At 36.4% G+C, this 25,641-nt stretch overlaps 1 protein-coding gene across 1 annotated transcript in view; it reads left to right on the forward strand.

Annotated features, from left to right (window-relative positions):
• The window catches only part of CWF19L2 (CWF19 like cell cycle control factor 2), a 144,942-nt gene that overhangs the window by 44,852 nt on the left and 74,449 nt on the right, over nt 1-25,641 (forward strand). The window contains exons 8-10 of the mRNA XM_026006778.2: nt 3,333-3,979; nt 23,148-23,244; nt 24,881-24,973. Coding sequence (XP_025862563.2) covers nt 3,333-3,979; nt 23,148-23,244; nt 24,881-24,973 — 837 coding nt within the window. The remainder of the gene's footprint in view (nt 1-3,332; nt 3,980-23,147; nt 23,245-24,880; nt 24,974-25,641) is intronic.

Below are 25,641 nucleotides of genomic sequence, written 5' to 3' on the forward strand. Positions count from 1 at the left end.
ATTCACCCTCACCCCCCGCCCTCCTCCCTTCCACCACCCCTAGTTCATTTCCCAGAGTTAGGAGTCTTTATATTCTGTCTCCCTTTCTGATATTTCCCACACATTTCTTCTCCCTTCCATCATTTCTGTTCTAATCATGTTGTTATTCAATTTAAGAGACATGTTAAATCTGTATTTTTAAATACTTAAAAAAGATGAAATGTTATGGATTATCTCTGCCTAGGCTAATATAATAACTTTAACATGTTTTGATTCCCCCATCTCAGCTCTCAGATTTTCTTGAAATAATTTGAAAAAAATTCTTTAAGTTTTTATTTAATTTCCAGTTAGTTAACATACAGGTTAATATTAGTTTCAAATCACAATTTGGGCATTCAGCATTTCCATACAACACCTGGTGCTCAGCACAACACCTGTGCTCCTTTATCCCTATCACCTGTTTCCCTCATTCCCCCCACCACCCCATTTCCCCTCTGGTGACCAGCAATGTGTTCTCTGTAGTTCAGAGTCGGTTTCTTGGTTTGTACCTCCCTCTCGTCCTTTGTTTATTTGTTTTGTTCCTTAGATTTCACATATGAGTGAAATCCTATGGTATTTGTCTTTCTCTGACTGCTTTATTTCACTTAGCTTAATATTCTAGCCCCATTCATATCCTTGCAAATGGCAAGATCTCATTCTTTTTGATGGGTTATATTCCATTGTGTGTGTGTGTGTCTATCTGTATATCTGTTCATCAGTCAACAGGGCTGCTTCTGTAATATCCCTTTGATTTAGCATTTTTGTATCTGTTGGGTAAATACTTAGTGGTTCAATTGCTAGATCATAGGGTAGCTCTATTTTTAACATTTTGAGGAACCTCCATACTGTTTAATACAGTGGCTACACCACTGTGTTCCCACCAACAGTGTAAGAGGTTCCCCTTTCTCCACATCCTTGCCAACACCTATTGTTTCTTGTATTATTTTAGCCATTCTGACGGGTGTGAGATAATAGCTCATTGTAATTTTGATTTCCCTGATGAGTGGTGTTGAGCATCTTTTCATTTGTCTGTTGACCATCTGTATGTCATCTTTAGAAAAATGTCTATTTAGGTCATCTGCCCATTTTTCAATTGAACTATTTGTTTTTTGGGTGTTGAGTTTTATAAGTTCTTTTATGCTTTAGATACTAACCCTTTATCAGATATATCATTTGCAAATGTCTTCACCTATTCTATAGGCTGCCTTGTAGTTTTGTTGATTGTTTCCTTTGCTCTGCAGAAGCTTTTTATTTTGGTGTAGTCCCCATAGTTTGTTTTTGCTTTTGCTTTTGTTTCACTTGCCTCAGGAGATATAGCTAGAAAAAAGTTTGTGCAGCCAGTGTTACTGCCTGTGTTCTCTTCTAGGATTTTTATGGTGTCAAATCTCACATTTAAGTCTTTAATCCATTTTTAATTTATTTTGTGTATGGTGTAAGAACGGGTCAGGTTTTTTCTTTTGTATCTTACTGTCCATTTTTCCCAACATAACTTGATCTTTATTCCATTATCCTGTAACTTGTAGTGTTTAGTATTACAGATGAAGAGTTGGTAACAGTTTTACTTTTTTTTTTTTTTTAGAAAGGGAGAAAGTGTAGGGGAAGGGTAGAGGGAGAAGGAGAGAGAATTGAGAGCAGACTGCTTGCTGAGTGTGGAGTTTGACATGGCGCTCGATCTCAGGACCCTAAGATCATGACCTGAGATGAAATCAAGAGTCAGATTCTCAACCGACTGATTTTTATGTATGATTCTTTTTTTTTTTTTTAAGATTTATTTAGGGATCCCTGGGTGGCGCAGCGGTTTGGCGCCTGCCTTTGGCCTAGGGCGCGATCCTGGAGACCCGGGATCGAATCCCACGTCGGGCTCCCGGTGCATGGAGCCTGCTTCTCCCTCTGCCTGTGTCTCTGCCTCTCTCTCTCTCTCTGTATGACTATCATAAATAAATTTAAAAAAAAAAAAATTAAAAAAAAAATAAAGATTTATTTATTTATTTATTCATAGAGACAGAGAGAGAGAGAGAGAGAGGCAGAGACACAGGCAGAGACACAAGCAGAGGGAGAAGCAGGCATCATACAGAGAGCCTGACGTGGGACTCAATCCAGGGTCTCCAGGATCACGCCCTGGGCTGCAGGCCGCGCTAAACCGCTGCGCCACTGGGGCTGCCCTGTATGATTCTTTATGAATCTTTATATGCTTTATTTTCTCCTCTCTCCTAAGACTACCAGATGATCCCTTCATATCTAGAAAGTTAGCTGGAGAAATATTCTTGTATTATTATTATCTTGTTAATACTTTCTTCTATCTTTGCTTTTTCCTTCTGGTAGTATTCATATATGCATATTAGATTTTCTAGAATTAATTGTCCTTGTGTCTTTTTTCCTTATAATGTATTTGTTTACCATCTTTTCCTAGGTAGAAAGGATTCTCAGGCTAGTGTTGAATTCACTAGTTACTGGATGAAATATTTTCTGTTCTTTTGTTCACCGTATCTGCATGTTTTTGGACACATAGTTTTTCATTTATAAGTTTCTCATGTTCTTGAATTCTTGTTTTTCATGAGAGTCTGTTATGTTTTAGTAACATAGCAGCCTCTTGAATCTCACTGACCGTAGGAATTAATTTTTTAGAAATGATGTCTTCATTGTTTTCTGCATTATATTTTGTTTTAGTCCTGGGCATTTGGTCTAAGTTCTGTTGAGTTCCCAGATATTTTTCATTATTTGGTAATTTTTGATGAATTAATCATATTTTTTTTGGCACTTATTTTAGGGTAGTATATTAGTTTGCTGGGACTGCCATAGCAAAGTTCCACAGGCCTAAACAACAAATCTATTTTCTCACAGTTGAGGAGAATTGAAGTCCAAGATCAAGGCATTACAATGTTTGGTTTCTCCTGGGGTATCTCTTCATGGCTTATAAATGGCTGCATTCTTACTGCATCCCTCATGTGGTATTTTCTCTTTGTATGCTCATCCATTCTGTCTTTATTTATATTTCTACATTTCTTCTTCTTTTATGGATATCTGTCAGATTGATTTGGGGTTCAACTGAACTTTTTACTTTCAAGTGCCTATCTCTAAATGCTGTCGTGTTCTGAGTACCAGAGGTTAGGTCTTCTGCATATGAATTAGATGAGGGCACATGTAAGCCTTTATTTGGTAGGATGATTGTATGGGTCTCTTCTTTTCTTCTTTGTTGGGTTTTTCTTCATTGTGTTTATATGACAGTGTATCATAGCACAGTGGCATATGGGGGCACAAGTCATTGAACCTTTTTTTTAATTGTAGATATCTTGTTTAATTTCTCTTCTTTGTAGTCAATGGAAATATTTCAGTCAAAATTAGAAGAAGCTGAAAAAACTGCATCCACAAAAGAAGATTGTAAACGAGAACGATGGAGGAAACCAACATACGCAGAAAAAGCACAAAGTAGTCAAGAAAGTAGAAAATCAGACTTGGTAAAATATAATAAAAATTCAAGGGATAGATACCATTCAACAAATATTACAAACAGTACCAATAAAGAGAAGTTTAGTGGTGATGAAAAAGATAATAGGTCTGGGTCTTTGGAAACCTGTAGAAGACAGTCCAGTCCAAGGCAAAATCAAGAGTTTTCTTCCTTTGGAAATTTGAAACCCAAATTTTTAAGACCCTCTGATGATGAAGAACTGTCATTTCATAGCAAGGGCAGAAATTTTGAACCCTCCTGTTCATCTTCAGCACTGGTTGATCATGGTTTTCGAAAACCCACAGAAAACAGTGAAGAAAGTTCTTCATCATGGAGCCAATCTGATGTGAGAGAAGGAAACAGGAAATGGTCACATCAGAGATCATTAGAAACTGGGGGCACTGTGGACCATGGGGACGTTTCAGACGATGCGAGAGAAGAATCACGGGATGAGAGCCTAAGAGATGACTCTCTGAAGAAAGAGCATCTACAGGACACACAGTCTCCATTTGCTGGGTATTTTGTCATTTGTTTTTTAAGCTGATGAATGAATATTAAATTGCAGAGGATTCAAAGAAATGAGCTGTATTTGCAGAGTATCACTTATTAAGTAGATATGAGTTATGATCAGTTTCTTAAGTATTGTGGGAGACAAGATATGCACATTAAAAAAAATCAGTAGCTTTGTTTTATGGGTTGCATTGCATTCCACAGTTTTATTTAATAAATGGAAGAAGAATTCAGTAGCTATATTAGATCAAAATTGTTGCTTTTTTGCAATCTAAAAAAATGGAATGAGTTGATAATCCCTTTAACTGGATATGCTACAGGAGGTACTTTGGTAGACTGTGTTACTGCTGCCATATTGCTTTACTGCTGCCATATTGTTTTCAAAGGAAATCACTCCATTGTTAAGTGTAGTTATGATTGTAAATATTGCATGGCCAGTGGAGGTCTGGGAGACTGAAGGAAAATATGCTGCCAAAGCCTACATATGGAGTGAAAACAATATATGAAAGATTCTGCAGAAGGAAGCATGAACTATGGTGACTGTTTTACAGTTAAGAAATAATCCACTTTTGACATTAACAGGTTTTAAAGATGTTAGCATTTCATTTTTTTTAATAATAAATTTATTTTTTTTATTGGTGTTCAATTTGCCAACATACAGAATAACACCCAGTGCTCATCCCGTCAAGGGCCCCCCTCAGTGCCCGTCACCCATTTACCCCCACCCCCTGACCTCCTCCCCTTCCACCACCCCTAGTTCATTTCTCAGAGTTAGGAGTCTTTATGTTCTGTCTCCCTTTCTGATATTTCCTACTCATTCTTCTCCCTTCCCTTCTATTCCCTTTCACTGTTACTTATATTCCCCAAATGAATGAGAACATACAATGTTTGTCCTTCTCCGATTGACTTATTTCACTCAGCATAGTACCCTCCAGTTCCATCCACATTGAAGCAAATGGTGGGTCTTTGTCATTTCTAATGGCTGAGTAATATTCCATTGTATACATAAACCACATAGAAGGTTACTGTGAAGTAACACAGAAGTTACTGTGGCCGAGTTTGAAAAGGGTGTTGCCTGTGTTCTCCTCTAGGATTCTGATGGAATCTTGTCTCACATTTAGATCTTTCATCCATTTTGAGTTTATCTTTGTGTATGGTGGAAGAGAGTGATCTAGTTTCATTCTTCTGCATGTGGATGTCCAATTTTCCTAGCACCATTTATTGAAGAGACTGTCTTTCTGCCAGTGGATAGTCTTTCCTCCTTTATTGAATATTAGTTGACCATAAAGTTGAGGGTCCACTTCTGGGTTCTCTATTCTGTTCCATTGATCTATGTGTCTGTTTTTGTGCCAGTACCACCACACTGTCTTGATGACCACAGCTTTGTAGTACAACCTGAAATCTGGCATTGTGATGCCCCCAGATATGGTTTTCTTTTTTAAAAATCCCCTGGCTATTCAGGGTCTTTTCTGATTCCACACAAATCTTAAAATAATTTGTTCTAACTCTCTGAAGAAAGTCCATGGTATTTTGATAGGGATTGCATTAAACGTGTAAATTGCCCTGGGTAACATTGACATTTTCACAATATTAATTCTTCCAATCCATGAGCACGGAATATTTTTCCATCTCTTTGTGTCTTCCTCAATTTCTTTTAGAAGTATTCTATAGTTTGTAGGGTATAGATCCTTTTCCTCTTTGGTTAGGTTTATTCCTAGGTATCTTATGCTTTTGGGTGCAATTGTAAATGGGATTGACTCCTTAATTTCTCTTTCTTCAGTCTCATTGTTAGTGTATAGAAATGCCACTGACTTCTGGGCATTGATTTTGTATCCTGCAATGCTGCCAAATTGCTGTCTGAGTTCTAGCAATCTTGGGGTGGAGGCTTTTGGGTTTTCTATGTAGAGTATCATGTCATCGGCGAAGAGGGAGAGTTTGACTTCTTTGCCAATTTGAATGTCTTTAATGTCTTTTTGTTGCCTGATTGCTGAGGCTAGGACTTCTAGCACTATGTTGAATAGCAGTGGTGAGAGTGGACATCCCTGTCTTGTTCCTGATCTTAGGGGAAAGGCTCCCAGTGCTTCCCCATTGAGAATGATATTTGCTGTGGGCTTTTCGTAGGTGGCTTTTAAGATGTTGAAGAAAGTTCCCTCTATCCCTACACTCTGAAGAATTATGATCAGGAATGGATGCTGTATTTTGTCAAATGCTTTCTCTGCATCTAATGAGAGTATCATATGGTTCTTGGTTTTCCTCTTGCTGATATGATGAATCACATTGATTGTTTTACGAGTGTTGAACCAGCCTTGTGTCCTGGGAATAAATCCTACTTGGTCATGGTGAATAATTTTCTTAATGTACTATTGGATCCTATTGGCTAGTATCTTGTTGAGAATTTTTGCATCCATGTTCATCAGGGATATTGGTCTGTAATTCTCCTTTTTGGTGGGGTCTTTGTCTGTTTTCGGAATTAAGGTGATGCTGGCCTCATAGAACGAACTTGGAAGTACTCCATCTCTTTCTATCTTTCCAAACAGCTTTAGTAGAATAGGTATGGTTTCTTCTTTAAATGTTTGATAGAATTCCCCTGGGAAGCCATCTGGCTCTGGACTTTTGTGTCTTGGGAGGTTTTTGATGACTGCTTCAATTTCCTCCCTGGTTATTGGCCTGTTCACGTTTTCCATTTCTTCCTGTTCCAGTTTTGGTAGTTTGTGACTTTCCCGAAATACGTCCATTTCTTCTAGATTGCCTAGTTTATTGGCGTATAGCTGTTCATAATAAGTTTTTAAATTCGTTTGTATTTCCTTGATGTTGGTAGTGATCTGTCCTTTCTCACTCATGATTTTATTAGAGTCTTCTCTTCTTTTTAATAAGGCTGGCTAGTGGTTTATGTATCTTATTAATTCTTTCAAGGAACCAACTCCTGGTTTTGTTGATCTGTTCCACAGTTCTTCTGGTCTTGATTTCGTTGAGTTCTGCTCTAATCTTTATTAACTCTCTTCTTCTGCTGGGTGTAGGATCTATTTGCTGTTTTTCCTGTAGCTCCTTTAGCTGTAAGGTTAGCTTTTGTATTTGAGTTCTTTCCAGGTTTTGGATGGATGCTTGTATTGCGATTTATTTCCCCCTCAGGACTGCTTTTGCTGCATCCCAAAGATTTTGAACGGTTGTATCTTCATTCTCATTAGGTCCATGAATCTTTTTAATTCTTCCTTAATTTCCTGGTTGACCCTTTCATCTTTTAGCAGGATGGTCCTTAACCTCCATGTGTTTGAAGTCCTTCCAAACTTCTTGTTGTGATTTAGTTCTAATTTCAAGGCATTATGGTCTGAGGATATGCAGGGGCGATCCCAATCTTTTGGTATCGGTTCAGACCCGATTTGTGACCCAGTATGTGGTCTATTCTGGAGAAAGTTCCATGTGCACTTGAGAAGAATGTGTATTCAGTTGAGTTTGGATGTAAAGTTCTGTAGATATCTGTGAAATCCATCTGGTCCAGTGTATCATTTAAAGCTCTCGTTACTTTGGAGATGTTGTTTTTAGAAGACCTATCGAGTGTAGAAAGCGCTAGATTGAAGTCACCAGGTATAAGCGTATTATTATCTAAGTATGTCTTGACCTTGGTTATTAATTGATTGATATATTTTGCAGCTCCCACATTCAGGGCTTATATATTGAGGATTGTTAAGTCCTCTTGTTGGATAGATCCTTTAAGTATGATATAGTATCCCTCTTCATCTCTCACTACAGTCTTTGGGGTAAATTACCATTTGAATGGTAAATGGTTCTCCAACTTTTTATTTTCAGGCTGTCCTGTCTAAAATGAGTCTCTTGTAGACAGCAAATAGATGCGTCCTTCTTTTTTATACAGTCTGACACCCTGTGCCTTTTGATGGGGTCATTAAGCCCGTTCACGTTCCGAGTTACTATCGAACGATAAGAGTTTAGTGTCATCATGATATCTATTCAGTCCTTGTTTTTGTGGATTGTTCCACTGGACTTCTTCTTAAAGGGGAATTTTAAGAGTCCCCCTTAAAATTTCTTGCAGAGCTGGTTTGGAGGTCACATATTCTTTCAGTTCCTGCCTGTCTTGGAAGCTCTTTATCTCTCCTTCCATTTTGAATGAGAGCCTTGCTGGAGAAAGTATTCTTGGTTGCATGTTTTTCTCATTTACGACCCTGAATATATCCTGCCAGCCGTTTCTGGCCTGCCAGGTCTCTGTGGAGAGGTCTGTTGTTACCTTAATACTCCTCCCCCCAAAAGTCAGGGATCTCTTGTCTCTTGCTGCTTTAAGAATCTTCTCTTTATTTTTGGAATTTGCAAGCTTAACTATTTGATGTCAAGGTGTTGAACGGTTTTTATTGATTTTAGGGGAGGATCTCTCTATTTCCTGGATCTGAATGCCTGTTTCCCTTCCCAGATTAGGAAAATTTTCAGCTATGATTTGTTCAAATACATATTTTGGACCTCTGTCCCTTTCGGCGCCCCCGGGAACCCCAATTAAACATAAGTTTTTCTTCCTCAGGCTGTCATTTATTTCCCTTAATCTATCCTCATGGTCTTTTAATTGTCTCATTTTCCTCAGTTTCCCTCTTTGCCATCAACTTGTCTTCTATGTCACTCACTTGTTCCTTCTACCTCATTCACCCTCGTCATTAGGACTTCTAGTTTGGATTGCATCTCATTCAATTGTTTTTTAATTTCTGCCTGATTAGATCTAAATTCTGCAGTCATGAAGTCTCTTGAGTCCTTTATGCTTTTTTCTAGAGCCACCAGTAGCTGTATAATAGTACTTCTGAATTGGCTTTCTGACATTGAATTGTAATCCAAATTTTGTAACTCTGTGGGAGAGAGGACTGTTTCTGATTCCTTCTTTTGAGGTGAGGTTTTCCTTCTAGTCATTTTGCTCAGTGCAGAATGGCCAAAAACAAGTTGTATTGGGAAAAGGAGAAAAAGAGGAGAGAAAGAAAGAAAGAAAAGAGAAGAAGAAAAAAGAAAAAAGGAAGAAAGAAAAAGATAAAAAAAGGTTGAAGGAAGCAAAGAGAAATCAAAAAGCAAAAAAAAAAGAAAAAAAACACGAGGGAGTATCTTCTGATTCTGTATACTCTAAGTTTTTTTACCTCTCCTGGAACTTGTCCGTCTAGCTGGTCTACTGTGGGAGGGGCCTGTTGTGTTGATTTTCAGGCGTTAGCTCTTGGGGGAGCTGCTCTGCCCCTGCCTGGTGCAGGGCTCAGTGGGGGTTGTTTACCCCGTGAGGCCCCAGGAGGAACAACCACAGTGGTGGTGGCCAGGTCTGGAGCCCTGGATTCAGCTCCCGCAGTAACTACGGAGCTCTGTGTCTGCAGGGCCTGGAGGCTCCTGGGGCGGGGCCGCTGATCTGCTCAGCTTGGGGCAGGAGTGTCCTTGCTGTCCAGGGCCCTCCTGGCCTCTGCCTGTCCCAGGAGGAGGCCGGATCCTGGGCTGTGTCCCCGGCACCCTGTGCTCTTGGGTCTGTGCTGTTGGATTCGAGCTCTGGCCCCGCAGCCACCTCTCTGCGGAGCCGCCGCCCCAGCCTCTCTGAGCTGCTCCTGGGGCCGCGCAGCCCCCTACGGGTGGAGCCTCTTCCTCTGCCGGAGCCCCTCCGAGCTGCTCCCCGGTCTAGCCATGTGTGTGCTGCAGCCCTTTAGGCGCTTGGCGCACTCTTCCCAGGGCCTGAGGGCATCCCCGCCCTCCTGGGGTCTTGCTCTAACTCCCTGAGAGCCCCTTGCTGTCTGGGAAGATTGGTGAAGCTCCTGTTTCTCTAGGATGGTGCTTTCCTGTCCTGGGGGCACTCACTCCGGCCTTAGCCTGGCTCCTTGCGGGGCTCCTCCCCCTTGGATGCCTTTTGTTTCTTTATTTCTTTTTCCCCGTCTTCCTATCTTGATAGAAGCATGAACACTTCTCACTGTAGCATTCCAGCTGCTCTCTCTTTAAATCTTAGGCCGAATTCGTAGATTTTCAGTATGATTTGAAGGTTATCTAGGTAATTTGGTGGGGACAGGTGACTTGGGGACCCTACTCTTCCACCATCTTGTCCCTCCCTCAAGATGTTAGTATTTCAAAAGAAAAATATTGATAGTATAATGGTTGTACCTCTAATAATTAGGAAAATAGGTAGCATTTCCTGGTGTTATCTTGAACCTGTTATATACAGGGCTGGGTTAGTAGACTAGGAAATCCCAGTTAAGGAGAAACTGATTTAGCTATAGAGCTGGGTCTTATTGGAGATAGCCAGCCATAAATGGAAAATACCTGTCCCAAAAAGGATAATGATTAGCTTATACTAGAATGATAATCAGATTATGTTTAAAAATACCACCAAATGAATGGGACACTAAAGGATAATCGAATTCGGTGGTGGCAGTAGTAGGTGTCAGCATTATGGTTTGGGGTCATGAGTCTGGTAAATTGTTTTTGTTAGCAGTTCCATCTGAAGCTGTGGATTTTAAATCACAGTGTATATCTTGCAGTGGGGAGGAAGCTGGCAAAACCTGGACTGAGCCGTGGGAGCTCCAGTCAGATGGGTTCTGGTTCAAGGTAGGGCTTTTTTCCCAGGAAACCAATGGAAAGATCTAGTTGTATTGACTGGACATACATGACAGGGACTGGAGAATGTCTAAGGCTGTACACATAATGTAGTTGCCTGGGCTTTACTCTAGGTACTCTGAAAAGTAGACTGTTTCTAGTCCCCACCTCCTGATGGGCTGAAACTTACTTCCTTTGATCATCAGGGTTGCCTTAACCTTTGGGCAATCTGCAGGTCTTGACGCCTGTGACTGCAGCTGCATGTGAAACAGTCTTACACTCTATTTCACCTGGTTATCTAATTCTTACTTGTAGGTTGTATTTAAGTTGTAAGTTTCCGATAGAACTACTGTAATATAGGCACTCACTGGAAGATCGATATGTTTATAACATACATGTTAGAATGTTATACTGTATGTATTTATGTAAACATATATGTTTAAAGATTTGTTTTAATAAATGTATTTTATTTATAAAATATATTTTGAAAATATTTTATATAGGCACTCACTAGAAGCTGTATATATGCTTATATGTTATGTATATTTATGTAAACTATATATTTTATTTTAGAGAGAGAGCTAGCACACTTAGGTGGGGAGAGAGGCAGAGGGAGAGAATCTCAAGCAGTCTAGGGCTTGATCCCACAACCGTGAGGTCATGACCTGAGCTGAAGTCAAGAGTGAATGCTTGAGTTAAAGAGTTGGATGCTAAAAAAAAAAAAAAAAAAAAAAAAAAGTTGAATGCTGGGTTATTTTGATGTCAGATGGTTTGAAGCTTTCCATGAATTCCATGACTGACCGGAGAAGGAAAGAACAGTCTAGAAATTATCTACATATATGTGAAAGATGAAATGAGTTCTGAGCCTGTGTACGTTTTGTGAAGTAAGAGACCAAGGGAAGATGTGGAAGAATGCCTATTTTCAGGGACTTGAGTCAGTGAAGAATCGTGAGAAACTCTTTGTTTGTTTGAACATTATTCTGGGTATATGCTGAATTTTTTATAAAATGCTAGAATTCTAGGGAGCTTTAGAACCATGAATCTTAGAAGTATGGGGAAAAAAATCATCGAACTGATTTTATTTTATTTTATTTTATTTATTATTTTTTTAAAAGATTTTATTTATTTATTCATAGAGACAGAGAGAGAGAGGCAGAGACACAGGCAGAGGGAGAAGCAGGCATCATACAGAGAAGCCTGACGTGGGACTCGATCCAGGGTCTCCAGGATCACGCCCTGGGCTGCAGGCTGCGCTAAACCGCTGCACCACCCGGGCTACCCATCGAACTGATTTTAGAACTAGGAGAAAATATTGTGACTCCTCAATTTTCCAGATGGGGAAACAGAAACATTTGAGGTTGTAACTTGCCGAGTGTTGTGTCACTAGGGTTACTAGGTTTAGCAAATAAACAAAAGTAAGTCCCTTGCAGAATTTGCACAGACTTACACTAAAAAATTTTTTTGTTTACCTGAAATTCACATTTGACTGGGTGTCATATTTTTTATCTGGCAATTGTATGTAATACTAGCCATTTTCTGGGTTTGTGACTTTTTGCAAGAGATAGCATGTGTAATTATATATAAAAAACCAATTATATATTTAAGTTACATAGCTTCACAATGCATATACTGTTCTAAACCTTGATTTTTTTCTGCCCTATCAGTGTATCTTAAAGACCTTTTCAGGGGATCCCTGGGTGGCTCAGCGGTTTGGCACCTGCCTTTGGCCCAGGGCGCGATCCTGGAGTCCAGGGCGCGATCCTGGAGTCCTGGCATTGAGTCCCACATCAGGCTCCCGGCATGGAGCCTGCTTCTCCCTCCTCCTGTGTCTCTGCCTCTCTCTCTCTCTCTCTCTCTCTCTCTCTCTGTCTATCATAAATAAATAAATAAATCTTTTTTTTTTTTTTTAAAAAGACCTTTTCACATCAGCTTGTATGTATGTAGCTTTCAAAGGCCCTTTAATATTCTGTTAAAACTTAGATAGAAGCTAGTATTCCTCCTCAGTCTCCTGTTGATGAACTTTAGGTTGTTTCTAGTTTGTTGCTCTTACAATAATGCTGCAGTGAATAGTTTTGTAATATGTGTCTTTGCACACTATTTAAATATAGCTGAAAAACTCCAAGCGTGGAATTTTATTTATATATTTTGTTATATTAACCAGTTTACTCTCTAACCAGTCAAACTTTTCTCTTCCTTGCCAACAGTATTATTGCACTTTTCAATCTTTGTTGTATACCTACTTCAGAAACAGTTGTTCCTTGATTTGCATTTCCTTAAGTATTGGTGAAGTTTGACATATGTTTACAATGTTTGTTTACTTTTATTTTATCTTTGCTAATTAGTCATGTGTCGTGATAACTTTTTTGAGTTCTCCATGAGACTCTTTAGTTTTCATGTAATGTAGAGTGTTGTCATCGCTAGTAGAGTTGCATTTTCTTCTTGTTTCACTTTTCCTTTTTCTTTATTTTCTTTTTTATTTTTTTTAAATTTTTTTTCACTTTTTCTTTTTCATCCTTCCTTTCATTCATTCTTACTCTGATCAGATTTCTCATTCTTTTCCTTTGTCCTCTTTAGAGCCTACAGTTATCTTATGTAGACACAAAACATCCTTTCAAAGTGGTCAATGTGCTCAAGATCTTTAAGCTTATTATTCTTAGAAATAAAATGTGTTTGTATATAATTTTGTTTTGTGGAAAATATTAGGTATATATTTTCAGGATGTTGAAACCTAGGAAGTATGCAGTATGAACAAAAATTAGTGTGATGTCCTTAATTTGGATTTTATGAAGTTGACATAAGGAACTAACCCATAGTTTTTAGAAACTATGAAGAGGACTTCTGAAATTTAGCAGTAATCCTGGAAAATGAGAAACAGTTGCAGTTTTTTCTTTTTATAGTGTAATTGCAGATGTTATGGCAATGTGGTTGTTATTTTTGTTGTTTTTTTATTTTGCAAGATTTTATTTATGTATATGACAGAGGCAAAGAGAGCATAAGCAGGGGGAGCCAAAGGCAGATGCTTAATTGATTAGCCACCCAGGTACCCCAGCAATATTTTTTTCAGAGTATTTGCTCATCATTGTAAATGCTTAGAGAAAGTAAAGAGACGTCTTTTCTTGCTGTTTGCAGCTAGGCGGTATCTTTGCTGTGGTATTAACAAGATGAAATAATGTGTTCTTTGTGTGCTTAACGATTCATTTTAATGTCTTTGATACCTACTGCTCTTCTACGAAGTATGTTGAAGTATGTGTTAATATTGAAGATATTAGAATCAGGTGTTTGGAATTCTTGTATATTATCTAATTTATCCTTATCTACTAATAAACAATTTAATTCCTGTTAGGAAATCCTCTCCCCCCCACCAAAAGATGTAAGAGTACAAATTTTATGACAATGAAAGTTGCTGCTTTTAAAGGACTCTTGGGATTATAGTTATCTTCTTGAAACTTGTGAGCTTTGTTGGAGTTCTTAATACCTTCATTGTCCCCTTGATGGAATCTTTAAGCTTATATACTGAGAGTGACAGGAAGAGTAAAGTTCTTAAAAAAAGGGAAGGGTCAAGTAAAATGACAAAGATAGACCTTTGGATAGAAATAATAGAGGTCTTTAGCAATTTAATCATGAATATCATCTTTGGAATATCATAGACCAAATTATGATCATGAGATGGTAGAGATAGAAAGTATATGTGGGAGACACAGGTTAAGTGAATGGCCTCCTTTTTCTCTCCCTCCCTTTTTTTTTATGGCACAGATACCTGAATACATTATTAATGGAAAAGAGTATTTATTTTATTTTATTTTTTTATTTTTTATTTTTTTAAGAGTATTGATTTTAGAAGAGAGATGACAGATGCCATAATTGAGCAAAATCCCAAGGTTACTGTGGATGAAAATAGAATCCAGTATCCTCCTACAAGTAGAAGAATTAACCGGGGGTGGAAGTGTTAAGGAAGAGGAAGGTGTGGCTGTATATTGTGAACAACAGGAGAAAATTATAGAAATTCTTGATGGCTTAGGTCAGTGTTTTTCAACATATGATCCCCATAATATTGGTGTTCTTTTTACTCTGGATATGGACCACAGTGATTTTAATAGCTTCTGAAGAAAAAAAGTGATTAACAGCTTGATTCATACACAGCTCATAAAATTGCAGTGTCCTCTCATTTTTATGACTTAACTGCTATTAGCTTATTTTATTTTTACCAAAAAATATAGATGAATTTTTGGAACAGAGTTACCTTAAAATTAGCAGTCCATGTGCATATCATATTTCCTTTAAGTAATCTTTGGAAACTGGAAGTTTAAGAAATAAACTTTTACTCAGATTTGAAAAAGGTGTCTGCTGTGACAAGAAATACAGTGACAAGGGGAGGTTATTTTTGTGCCAGACATGTCCCTTGGAGCTTAAATTAGATGGCTTTGACAAACTCTTTCTACTGTTTATTTTATACTTACTGAACACACTGATTTCCTAGGTCTAGTGGTATAAAAACGGGTATGACATCATACCCTTCAAGGAGCTCATAGTATCAAAAAGTCAGTTATATATAAGCATGTAAACAAATATAGGAGCATAAATGCCATGGACTTAAAGTTACAGGTATAGGTATAGATCCTTATAGTTTCAGTTCTTACATACAAGAAGGGATGTCTCTTCTGAGACATAATCAGGGGAATAGAATCCAGGAAATAACTTGGAGACAAAAAACAGCATGGTCTAGTTGAATATTGTGATTAGTATTTTGGAATATTAGATGCAGTAGCTCCCTGAAGAGAGGACATATCTGGAGTCTTCGCATCTCTGAATCCTGAGAGTGCATAGCATACATTGGCCTCTCAATAATTTATGGAATGTAGTTGAATGGGAGGAAGATGAATAGGCAGGTGTTGCAGGTGTGGCTTGTGTGCTCTGTAAATGGCATACAAGGTTATGCTTATGAGTCAGATAGTATTCTGTTGTGATAGGAAACAGGTATGTCCAGGATTTGAAATCAGAGTTGTATTTTAGAAAGATTCCAAGGTATTTCATAGGTTAACTTGGGAAATGGAACAGATTTGAGTCTGAAATACTGCTTAGGAGGCTATAGTTGAGAGACAAGAAGTCATGAACTGAAGGAGTGAATGAATGTAGAAGAGAGGAGGAACTTGAGTTGGCCTCCACGGCTCAGTGATGAAGCTTTTAATTCTGTGGTCCCTGAAAGGGTTTGGTTACTTCTCTGTGCACCATTCCTAGACATTCTTCTGTACGTTTGTCTTAAGTTTTTTTTATTTATGTAAGTAATCTTTACACTCAGTGTGGGGCTTGAGTTCCTGACCCGGAGGTCAAGAGTCACCTACTGAGCCAGCCCAGCAGCCCTCTTTCTTTTCTTGAAAAGATTTCACCATTGGATTTTGAACATAGTGAACAGAGGACTGGTTGGAGAATTCTTCTTTGATTTAGTAATTGGCTCTTAGGGGCAAAAGGAACTAACCATTATTGAGTACCAGGTTATGTGTTGTGTTTGGAATTTTATTCTATTACTGCAATTACTATAATTTTATACATTATCACATTTGATCCTATAATGTAAGGGTATGTATTAATCAGTGTTTGGGTTTTATAGCCTCAGGTTAAGACACTTGCCCAATCTCATAAAGTTAGTGACAGAGTCTGGATTTGAACTCATGTCAGTCTAACTCCAGAACTCCTTTTCTCATAATCCTAGGAAGGATTTCTCATTTCTTGCAAGGTTATAATTGGCAGTTTAGAAACAGCTTCTAGAGCTTCATGCAAAGCTTGCATTAGGAACTCTTAGAATTTTATTAGTAGTCTGTTTTTAGGTAATTATACTTTTATTTTTATCCTTATCTATTCATAGGCATGTATCTATTGACATATTGACACTTGATATAGTAGTTTATTAACATCCCTAAAATCTTTCTTCTCTAAAGGAGATGAATTAATGGTTTTGGGCCTTTGACTTTTCTTCTTTTCCTCTTCCTCCTTCTCCTCCTTCTTTTTCTAAAATTTATTTATTTGAGAGAGAGAGAGCAGGAGAGCAGGAGAGACAGAGGAAGAGGGAGAGAGAATCTCAGGTAGATTCCATGCTGAGCGTGGAGCCCAACGTGGTGCTCAATCTCACAACCCTGAGATCACAACTTGAGTTGAAACCACGAGTCAGATGCTTAACTGACTGTGCCATCTAGACTTCTCTGGTGTTTATTCTATAATTCTGAATATAGGTCTGATTCTATAAATCTGAGCTTGCATGCAAGACAGCTTATTTCCTGAATATTTGAATTCAGTGAGAAATCCTGTGTGCACATGTTGTGTGTCGGGATTATAGTAAAACATCTATTGGATTAGCAAAGAAAAGTTTGGAGAAATAGTGAGGAAACCAACCCCTTATCCATTTTACCTTCCTATGTTCTTTATTTCTCAGTTGGCTGGAGTTGAGATGAAAAATGGATGAATTAGGAATAACTGTTGGAAAGAAAAATGTGGTCAAATACTTAAAGATTTGGCATCAAGGAAAGGCAGAAAAATCGGAAGGAATATTAGGAAGTTTTTCACTTAGGAAGCTGGGCAGTTTAAAAGGTAGATCAAGGGGGCAGGCTGACTTCATGGGGGAATAATTCCACTGATAACTTTTTCAAAAGGGCGGGAAGTATGGTTAAATTTGTTATGCCTTATACATACATGTAAAAATTTAATATATTTAAAAAATTTTTTTATTTATTTATGATAGTCACAGAGAGAGAGAGAGAGAGAGAGAGACATAGGCAGAGGAGAAGCAGGCTCCCTGCACTGGGAGCCCGATGTGGGATTCGATCCCGAGTCTTCAGGGTCGTGCCCTGGGCCAAAGGCAGGCGCTAAACCGCTGTGCCACCCAGGGATCCCAAAAATTTAATATTTATATAGTTCATACATAAAGAACAGAAATAGTAGTTTTCAAAGCAGAGAATTTCGAGGAATTAATTGAATGAGAAAAAAAACAAGTTGAGGAAAGTTGTGTTGGTTAGGAAGTCCAGCTTTTTATTGAAATATGATTGGGTTGCCTGAAATTAAAATAAATTACATTTATAATACAATAAAAATTACGTGTACCTCAGAATTTAATTTGGAAAAAGTTACTAAAAAATATTTTCCATACAAAAATACAACTAACAATACGGGTAGTACCTCAACAATACAAGTAATACCTCCTACTGTTGTTCTTAATTGGTTTTTAATGTAGATTGAGTCAGAGAAAGATGTACACCATATAATATCACTCATATGTGGAATTTAGGAAACAAAACAGATGAATGTGTGGGAAGGTAATACAAAAAAGAGGAGAGAGGGTGGCAAACCATAAGAGACCCTGGAGGATAGAGAACAAACTGAGGGTGGATGGAGGTGGGTAGATGGGGAGTTGGGCTAGATGGCTGATGGGCATGAAGGAGGGCACTTGTGATGAGCACTGGGTGTTGTATGTAAGTGATGAATCACTAAATTCTACTCCTGAAACCAGTATTACACTATATGTTAACTAACTAGAATTTAAATAAGAATTTGGAAGAAAAAAATATGTCACGTCTCAAAAAAAAAAAAAGGGAGTAAAGTTACTTCATAGTATCTGGCATGGGGAAGTGCTCAGTAAACATCAGTGAATCAAAAATACAAATAAGTAGGTTGAAAGGACTTGAGGGGAACAAAAACACGTTCTTTTCTATTGGTGCTTCACTTGTAATATTTTAGGTTTCTTTGAGCACCAGAATGTGGTTTTTTTCTTTCCCTCATATGAAATGGTTCTTATAGAATTTTTTGCAGATATTAATTAATGTTTTTTTAAAAATAAATCTTTTAAATTTTTATTTATTTTTTAAAAAACTCAAATGCTACCTATTGAAAGATTTATATATATATTTTTTTGCCCAAAAAGGAATTTGCTACTTAAAAATAATTGGTTGTTAGGTCAAGTTTTGATTTAAAGGTCTATATATATAGTTTAGTATTACTGGCTCAGCATGTATGTTGAAACTCAAGTATTTTCAGTAGAGTATGATGATATTTAGTAATTCAGAAAAATTAGGAATATCATAGATATATCCTTTATATGTGAGATTATGACAGGTTTTTCAGCTTAAAAGTTTTTTATCACTCCCCTTTGAGAATTTTTTTTTGAGGTATATTTATATTGAGGTATATATATATTGACATATATAAACTGCATATATATAAAATGTATAATTTGGTGAGTTTTAAAAAATGTATATTCTTATGAAACCTCAAACCCCCTCCCCCCAAAGCTTCTGATACCCTTTTATAATTTTCTCCACCTCTCCCCACACCTTTACAAGTCCCCTAAACTTCCACTCATCTGCTTTCTTTAATTATAAACTAGTTTACATTTTCTAGAGTTTTATATAAGTGGAATCATATGTTATGCACTCTCTTTTTGTCTGGCTTTTACTTTGTGCTTCATCTATGTCGTTGCATATAACAATAATTTATTCTTTTTTATTGGTGGGTGGGTAGTTTGGCTTTGGTAGAGAGAACACAATTTTTCCATTCACCTGTTGGTGCACATTTTGAACATTTCCAGTTTTTAGCTATTATACATAAAGGTTCTTTGAACATTCATGTATAAATCTTTGTATGGATGTGTGCTTCTTTTTCTCTTGAGTGAATACCTAGGAGAGGACTGGCTAGATCATATGGTCATTAAATCATTAAATTTTAAGAAACTGAAACAGTTTTACTGAGTTGTATCATTTTACATTCCCATTAGCAGTGTGTAAGACTTGCAGTTCCTTTACATCCTTGCAAAAACTTAGAATGGTCAATTTTTGTTATTCTTGGAAATGTGTAGCAGTATCTCATGGTTTTAATTTGCATTTCCCTAATGGCAAGTGATATTGAGCATCTCTTTATGTGCTTATTTCCATCCAGATATCTTTTTGTAAGGTGTTCAGAATATTTAGTGATTTTGCGTCTCTCATTTCTTTATTGGTGATTTTTATCTTTTTCTCCCCTAATTAGTTCAACTAGAGGTTTACCAATTTCATTGATTGTCCTAACCAGATTTGGTTTCATTGCATTTCTTTATTGTTTTTCTGTTTTTTAATTTATTCCCACTCTGATTTTATTTCTTGCATTCTGCTTACTTGGGTTTGAGTTGCTCTTCTTTTTCTACTTAACTTGTAAACTGAGATTATTGATTTGAGATCTTTCTTTTCTAATACAAGCATTTAGAGCTAGCTATAAGTTTCTCCCTAAGTAATACTTTGGTAGCATCCTGTAAATTCTGATATATTATGTTTATATTTTTATTTGATTTGAAATACTTTTAAATTTCTCTTTGATTTTGTTCTTGACCATGGGTTATTTGCAGATATGCTATTTAGTTTCCAAATAGTTGAGGATTTTCCAGAGATCTTTGTTAATAATATCACGGGATTTAGAGAACATAGTTTGTATGACTTAAATCCCTTTAAGTTTATGGACACTTGTGTAGTTCAGAATATGGTCTGTCTTGGTTAAGTGTTCCTATGTACTAGGAAAGAATGTATTCTGTTGTTGAGTAGAATATTCTCTGATTGTTCATTAGGTCATGTTAGTTGTTAGTGTTATTCAAGTCTTGCATATCCTTGAAGAATTTATTTATTCCATCAAATATTGAGAGTGGAGTCTTGAAATCGACAACTATAATTGTAAATTAGTCTGTTTCTCTTTGCAATTTTATCAGTTTTTGCTTTATGTATTTTGAAGCCCTCATTATGTTCATAAACATTTAGGGATTTTTCTGTACTCTTGATGGGTTCACTTTTTCATATGAAATGAAAAAGCTTTCTTTGTTCCCAGTAATATTTATTGCTTTGTAATATAATTTGTTTGATTTTAAAGAAGCCACTTCACCTTTCTTTTGACTAGTGTTACAACAGTATATCTTTTTCTACCCTTTTATATTTAACATATTTGTGTTTTTATAGTATGTTTCTTGTTGAGTTTTGCTCTTTTACCTGACAGTTTTACCTTTTATTTCAGATGGTTAGATCATTTATATATAATGTGATATAATAAGGTCTAAATCTGTAATTTTGATATTTGTTCTCTGTTTATACTATCTGTTCTTTGTTCTCTTTTTCCTCTTTATCTGACTTATTTTAGATTGCATATTTTTATGATTCTATTTCTTTTCTTATAATTTTTTTGGGTGTTATTTTTGTCGTTTCTTTATATTTGATAGTATACATCTTTAACTTGTCCAACTTTAGGTGGTGTTATACCATTGCTGTATGGTATAAGAACTTTACAATAGTTTTTATTTACACTTACCCCTCTTGTCCTTTCTGTTAGCATTGTCATACATTTCACTTATCCTCATCATAAACCTCTCACTTATTATTTTGTTTAAATAGTTATTTTAAGGAAATTTATGTAATAAGAAAAAGTATTATACATTTACTCTTATCATCATTTCTGTTGCTCTTCTTTGGATTGATCCACGTTTCAGTCGGTATAATTTTTCTTCTGCCTTTTATTTAACATTCTTTCAACTTTGTTTCTGAAAGGGGCTTCATTTTGTGTTATATTTGAAAGATACCTTCACTTGATATAGAATTCTTGGTTGACGATTTAAAGTATCTTAGAGGTATTGCTGTTGTCTTCTTGCTTGGATTGTTTCTGATGAGAAATCTGCTGTCACATTTACCTGTTTCTGTGTGCTTAAGTGTGTCTTTTTCTCTCCACTATGGCTGCTTTAAAAGTGTTCTCTTTATTACTAGCTTTGAGCAATTTGATTATGATGTGCCCTGATGCGGGGTTGTTTTTTTTGTTTTGTTTTGCTTTTTTTGTTTTTTTGTAGTTCTTTTTGGGTTTAGGATTTCCTGAGATTCTTGGTTCTGTAAGTTTTTAAATTTTTAGTAAATCTGGAAAATTGCTATGTATATTCTGTCTCCCATTTGTTTCTTTCAGGGTCTCCAATGACATGAACAGAAGGGTATTTAAGGTTGTCTCATAGCTCTGAAGCTCTTTTTATTTTTTAAAATTCTTTTCTTCTCTTGTTTCATTTTGCTGCATGGGTTTTAAGATTTCAAGTTCACAAATTTTTTTGCAGTTTAATCTTTCATGAACCCTATCTACTGTATTTTTTATCTCAGACATTGTAGTTTTCAACTATAGAAGCTCAATTCTGATCTATTTTATATCTCAGTTTATAATTTTTAAAACATATAAATACCGTTAAAATAATAACTTAATTTTCTTATCTGTAGTTTCTTACATCTGAGTCATTTTGGGGTTGATTTTGATTGATAGCTTTTTCTCCTAATTGTGGGTTTTACTTTTCTATGTCGTTGCATGTCTGGTAATCTTTGATTGAATGCTAGATATTATGAATTTTACCTTGTTGATTGCTGAATGTTTTTGAATTCTTGTAAATATTCTTGAGCTTTGTGACATAGTTAAATTAATTGGAAACTATTTGTTCATTTAGACTTACAGTAATGAAATAAGGCCCCTAATACTCTACCCGGTGTTTTCTGAATTGTGAGTTTTCCATTCCTGGAATACTGAATACTGTTCCTCTGATCTTTGGAATGATGCTTTCTCTGACTACAGGTAGTTTCTTGCTGAATACTCAAGGGGAATGCTCCACACTTTGCTGTAATTTTTTCGCTTTCCAGCTTTCTTTCTCCTTTCTCTGGCTGATTTGGAGTTCTAGAGTCTTAGCTATGTCTCATTCACTAAGGAGTCCTTCAGGTGCGGCCGGCATTCCCCTTCCCTGCCATTATCTTTCATAAAGAAGTAACTGAGACAACTTTTTTATGCCAGGACTCTAACCCTAGCTGGAAATTTCTCATCTTCACCGAGTATAGGTTTGGGACATGATCTTAGTTATAAATTAGTTTATGTTGTTTGACTTATTCAGGGTTTATGTTGCAAAAAGGACTCATGGTCATTGTTTTTATTCTTTGAATGCAGTTATTTATTTATTTATTTAAATCTTATTTTTAAGATTATTTATTTATTGGAGAGAGAGTGCGTGTGCTGGAGAGCAAGCTAGAGAGTGAGAGAGTACAAGCAGGGGGAGGGGCAGAGGGAGAGGGAGAAGGTGGCTCCCCACTGAGCAGGGAGCCCGATGCCACCAGTGCACCGATGCCAATGCTATACTCCATCCCAGGACCCTGGGATCATGACCTGAGCCAAAGGCAAACTCTTAACTGACTGAGCCGCCCAGGTGCCCTTTGAATGCAGTTAAATAGTCATTTCCTAGTTATAGTTTCTTAGCTTATCCGTAATTTAATCACACCAAATAAGAATTACCCCAGCCATGTAGAATTATGCCCTGATTCTAGTGTTTTAATTTTCTCTTGTTTCCTTTTTAAAATGATTATGGAAATATTAGTAAAGAATAGTAACATTATTATTTATCTCATTGTTGCTGGAACTTTGATCAGTTATTATTATAACTGCCATAGGCCATTGTGACATTGTAACAGAGAACTTTAAACTGTTGATTTTTGGTGAAATACTGAAATTTTGTTTTTTTTTTGTTTGTTTTGCTAAAGAATTTTGTTGACATCAATGAAAATAACATTTGGGTCTTCATGTTGTTACTTGAATGTTCCTATATTTCATATGCTTTTAATCTGTGTTGTTCAAACAGAGGTGGTCCTGAGGATGATTCCAGCCACATCTTGAGTATTGATGAGAAGAATAAATTGGGAGCCAGGATTATCAAGGCAGAGATGATGGGAAATATGGTAAGTCTTCTGTGTTGTTCTTAGGAGAATAGACATTAACTCTTTAACTCTTACAAGTAATTTTGGGAGTTTCTTTGCAATATGGATGTAGCACAGTTTGAAAAATAACTGCTGTTTATTTATCCTTTAAAGAAATTCTTGAATATTTCTAAAAACAGTTCTGTCTACTTCTAAATAAAATGTCTTGTCAGATTTTTGAAATTTAAGATCGTAGGGAACAAAATGCTTTTAAAATTTCCTTTCTACTTTGGACTTCTAGCATAGCTTATTTGAAGGAGATAAAAGTGGCATTGTCTTCTTTCCCTGTTTTAGTCACATATTATTAAGAGTGTGAATTTCTTTCTTAGATTTCTTTACTTAGGAATCTCACAAATGAGCTTCTAAAAAAGATGGTTAATTCACTTGTCCAAATTGTAATGGAGTATGTTTATGCCTGATAAGCATTAGATTTTTGTATAAGTTAGTTCATTTAATTTTCATAATAGTGTTATGATTTAAGACTGATTTACCTCAGAATTTAAAAAAATGGGGATGATTTGGTGAGAGCTACACCCATCTATATTTATTGATTACTTATGTATTATAGTGTCACATTTCTGATGTACTAGTACATGTTACATTATGCATGGTGGAATAGGAAAGCCAGACAGCTTTGCATGTCTTGACGGTAGATTCCCTCATGGTCATATGAATGTATTCATCTCAGACCCAAATATCAGTGATCTTTAAGTGGTTTCCCTTTAGTTGTACTATCAGTGTGACACTATTCAGTAGAATAAAAGGTGGTCGAACAAGATGCTTCTATTTTTGTTAGTTTGTGTGTCTAATACAAGGCTTATCTTGCTCTTTCTCTTTGAATCTGGTCTTTGGAAACACTGAACTTCAGCCCACCCCAGAAATTGGTAAGAAAGGCTAAACTACCACCAACAATAATAATAGCAGGAAATAAGTTTGAGTTTTGAGAGCACAAAGGATTTAGTTTAAAATAGTGAAAGAGAGGTCCTAACCAAATTAGGAAGCTAATTTATGTTAAAAGAAGTGTTCCTTTGGTCATGGAACCATTGTGGTAGAGAATACTATTCTTTGCTTGTCATGTAATTCTATTTGTTTAATTTGTTTCTTTGTGTGTCAGTTGTTTTATATAAATTTTTATAGACTTTCTAGAGTAAAAATGAGATATATTTAGAGTTCTAATTTAAATTTCTCAATAATAAAGAAGGTAATATTTAAATCTTGTTAAGGCTTTCTTGTTACAGTAACTGAATTTTTGAGTATTGAATGTTTATAGTATCCAGAGAATTAGAAAAATGTCATTCTTGAGGTTGTGTATTTTCTTCATGCCCCTGTCTCTCCTCTAGAATATATGTCCTTGTAATTATTTACCTTCAAAGCATAAACAAATACCATGGGTATTTGAGAAGTGTGTAACTGAGATAAATTCATTAAAAAGCAATTTACTAGTCTCTGAGTTGGTGGTTGAATTCAGGTTATGGCTACCTCAGTGTTCACTAGGCTATTTCCCCTTCTGTTGTTTAAATTTGAAGTACTCTACACTGAGGAATTAAGCTATATATGACACCTATTTTTCTTGTTTTTCTCTGTTTTTTTTTTTGTTTGTTTGTTTTTCTCTTTGAAGGAATTAGCAGAACGACTTAAAGCTCAACTTGAAAAGGCAAATAAATTCAAAGAAACTATAACACAGATACCAGCAAAAAAATCTGGGGTAGAGGTAAGTGATGAAAGTTTGTAGGTATATAATGACTACTTGGCAGTGGTAATATTTGTATAATATTGGATACTACTACTACTTGGCAGTGGTAATATTTTAATGTAAAATGTCTCTATATCTGTGTCGGTGTATTTATGTGTATTTGCTTGTTTTTAAAATTTATTTTCGTATATATTCTCTCATGTTCCACCAGTGTGTTCTAGTGGAAAAAAGCTTAAGCCAGAGAGACCCTATTTTATTTTGGACTCTACCATTTACTGATACTTTGACTTCATAGAATACACTCTGGTCCTTAAATTCTTCCCCTAAAGAATGAGAAACTTCAATTTGGTATCTGTTTCATAAAAAACAAAATATTTTGTTCCAGGATTCATGCATCCATCTATTAGTGAGCAGGACAGATAAAAATGCCTGCCTGCATGGAGTTTCATTTGGGTCGGGAGAGACAGTACACATTAAACATAATAAATTCTGTAGCATATTAGAAAGTTAGACACCCAGTCGCAGGCTAGTGGGATCTTGAGTGCCCTGTGGCTTTGAGTACACAAGCTTATTATGGTTGAAAAAGTGACAAAAAAAAAAAAAAAGTGACAAGATTTGAAGTGAAACAGTGGATCCTTGTATCTGGGTGAAGAGCAATCGGGGCATGAGGAGCAGAGGGTTCCCAA

Source organism: Vulpes vulpes, chromosome 12 (genome assembly GCF_048418805.1).
Source record: "Vulpes vulpes isolate BD-2025 chromosome 12, VulVul3, whole genome shotgun sequence".
Classification (NCBI taxonomy): Eukaryota; Metazoa; Chordata; class Mammalia; order Carnivora; family Canidae; genus Vulpes; species Vulpes vulpes.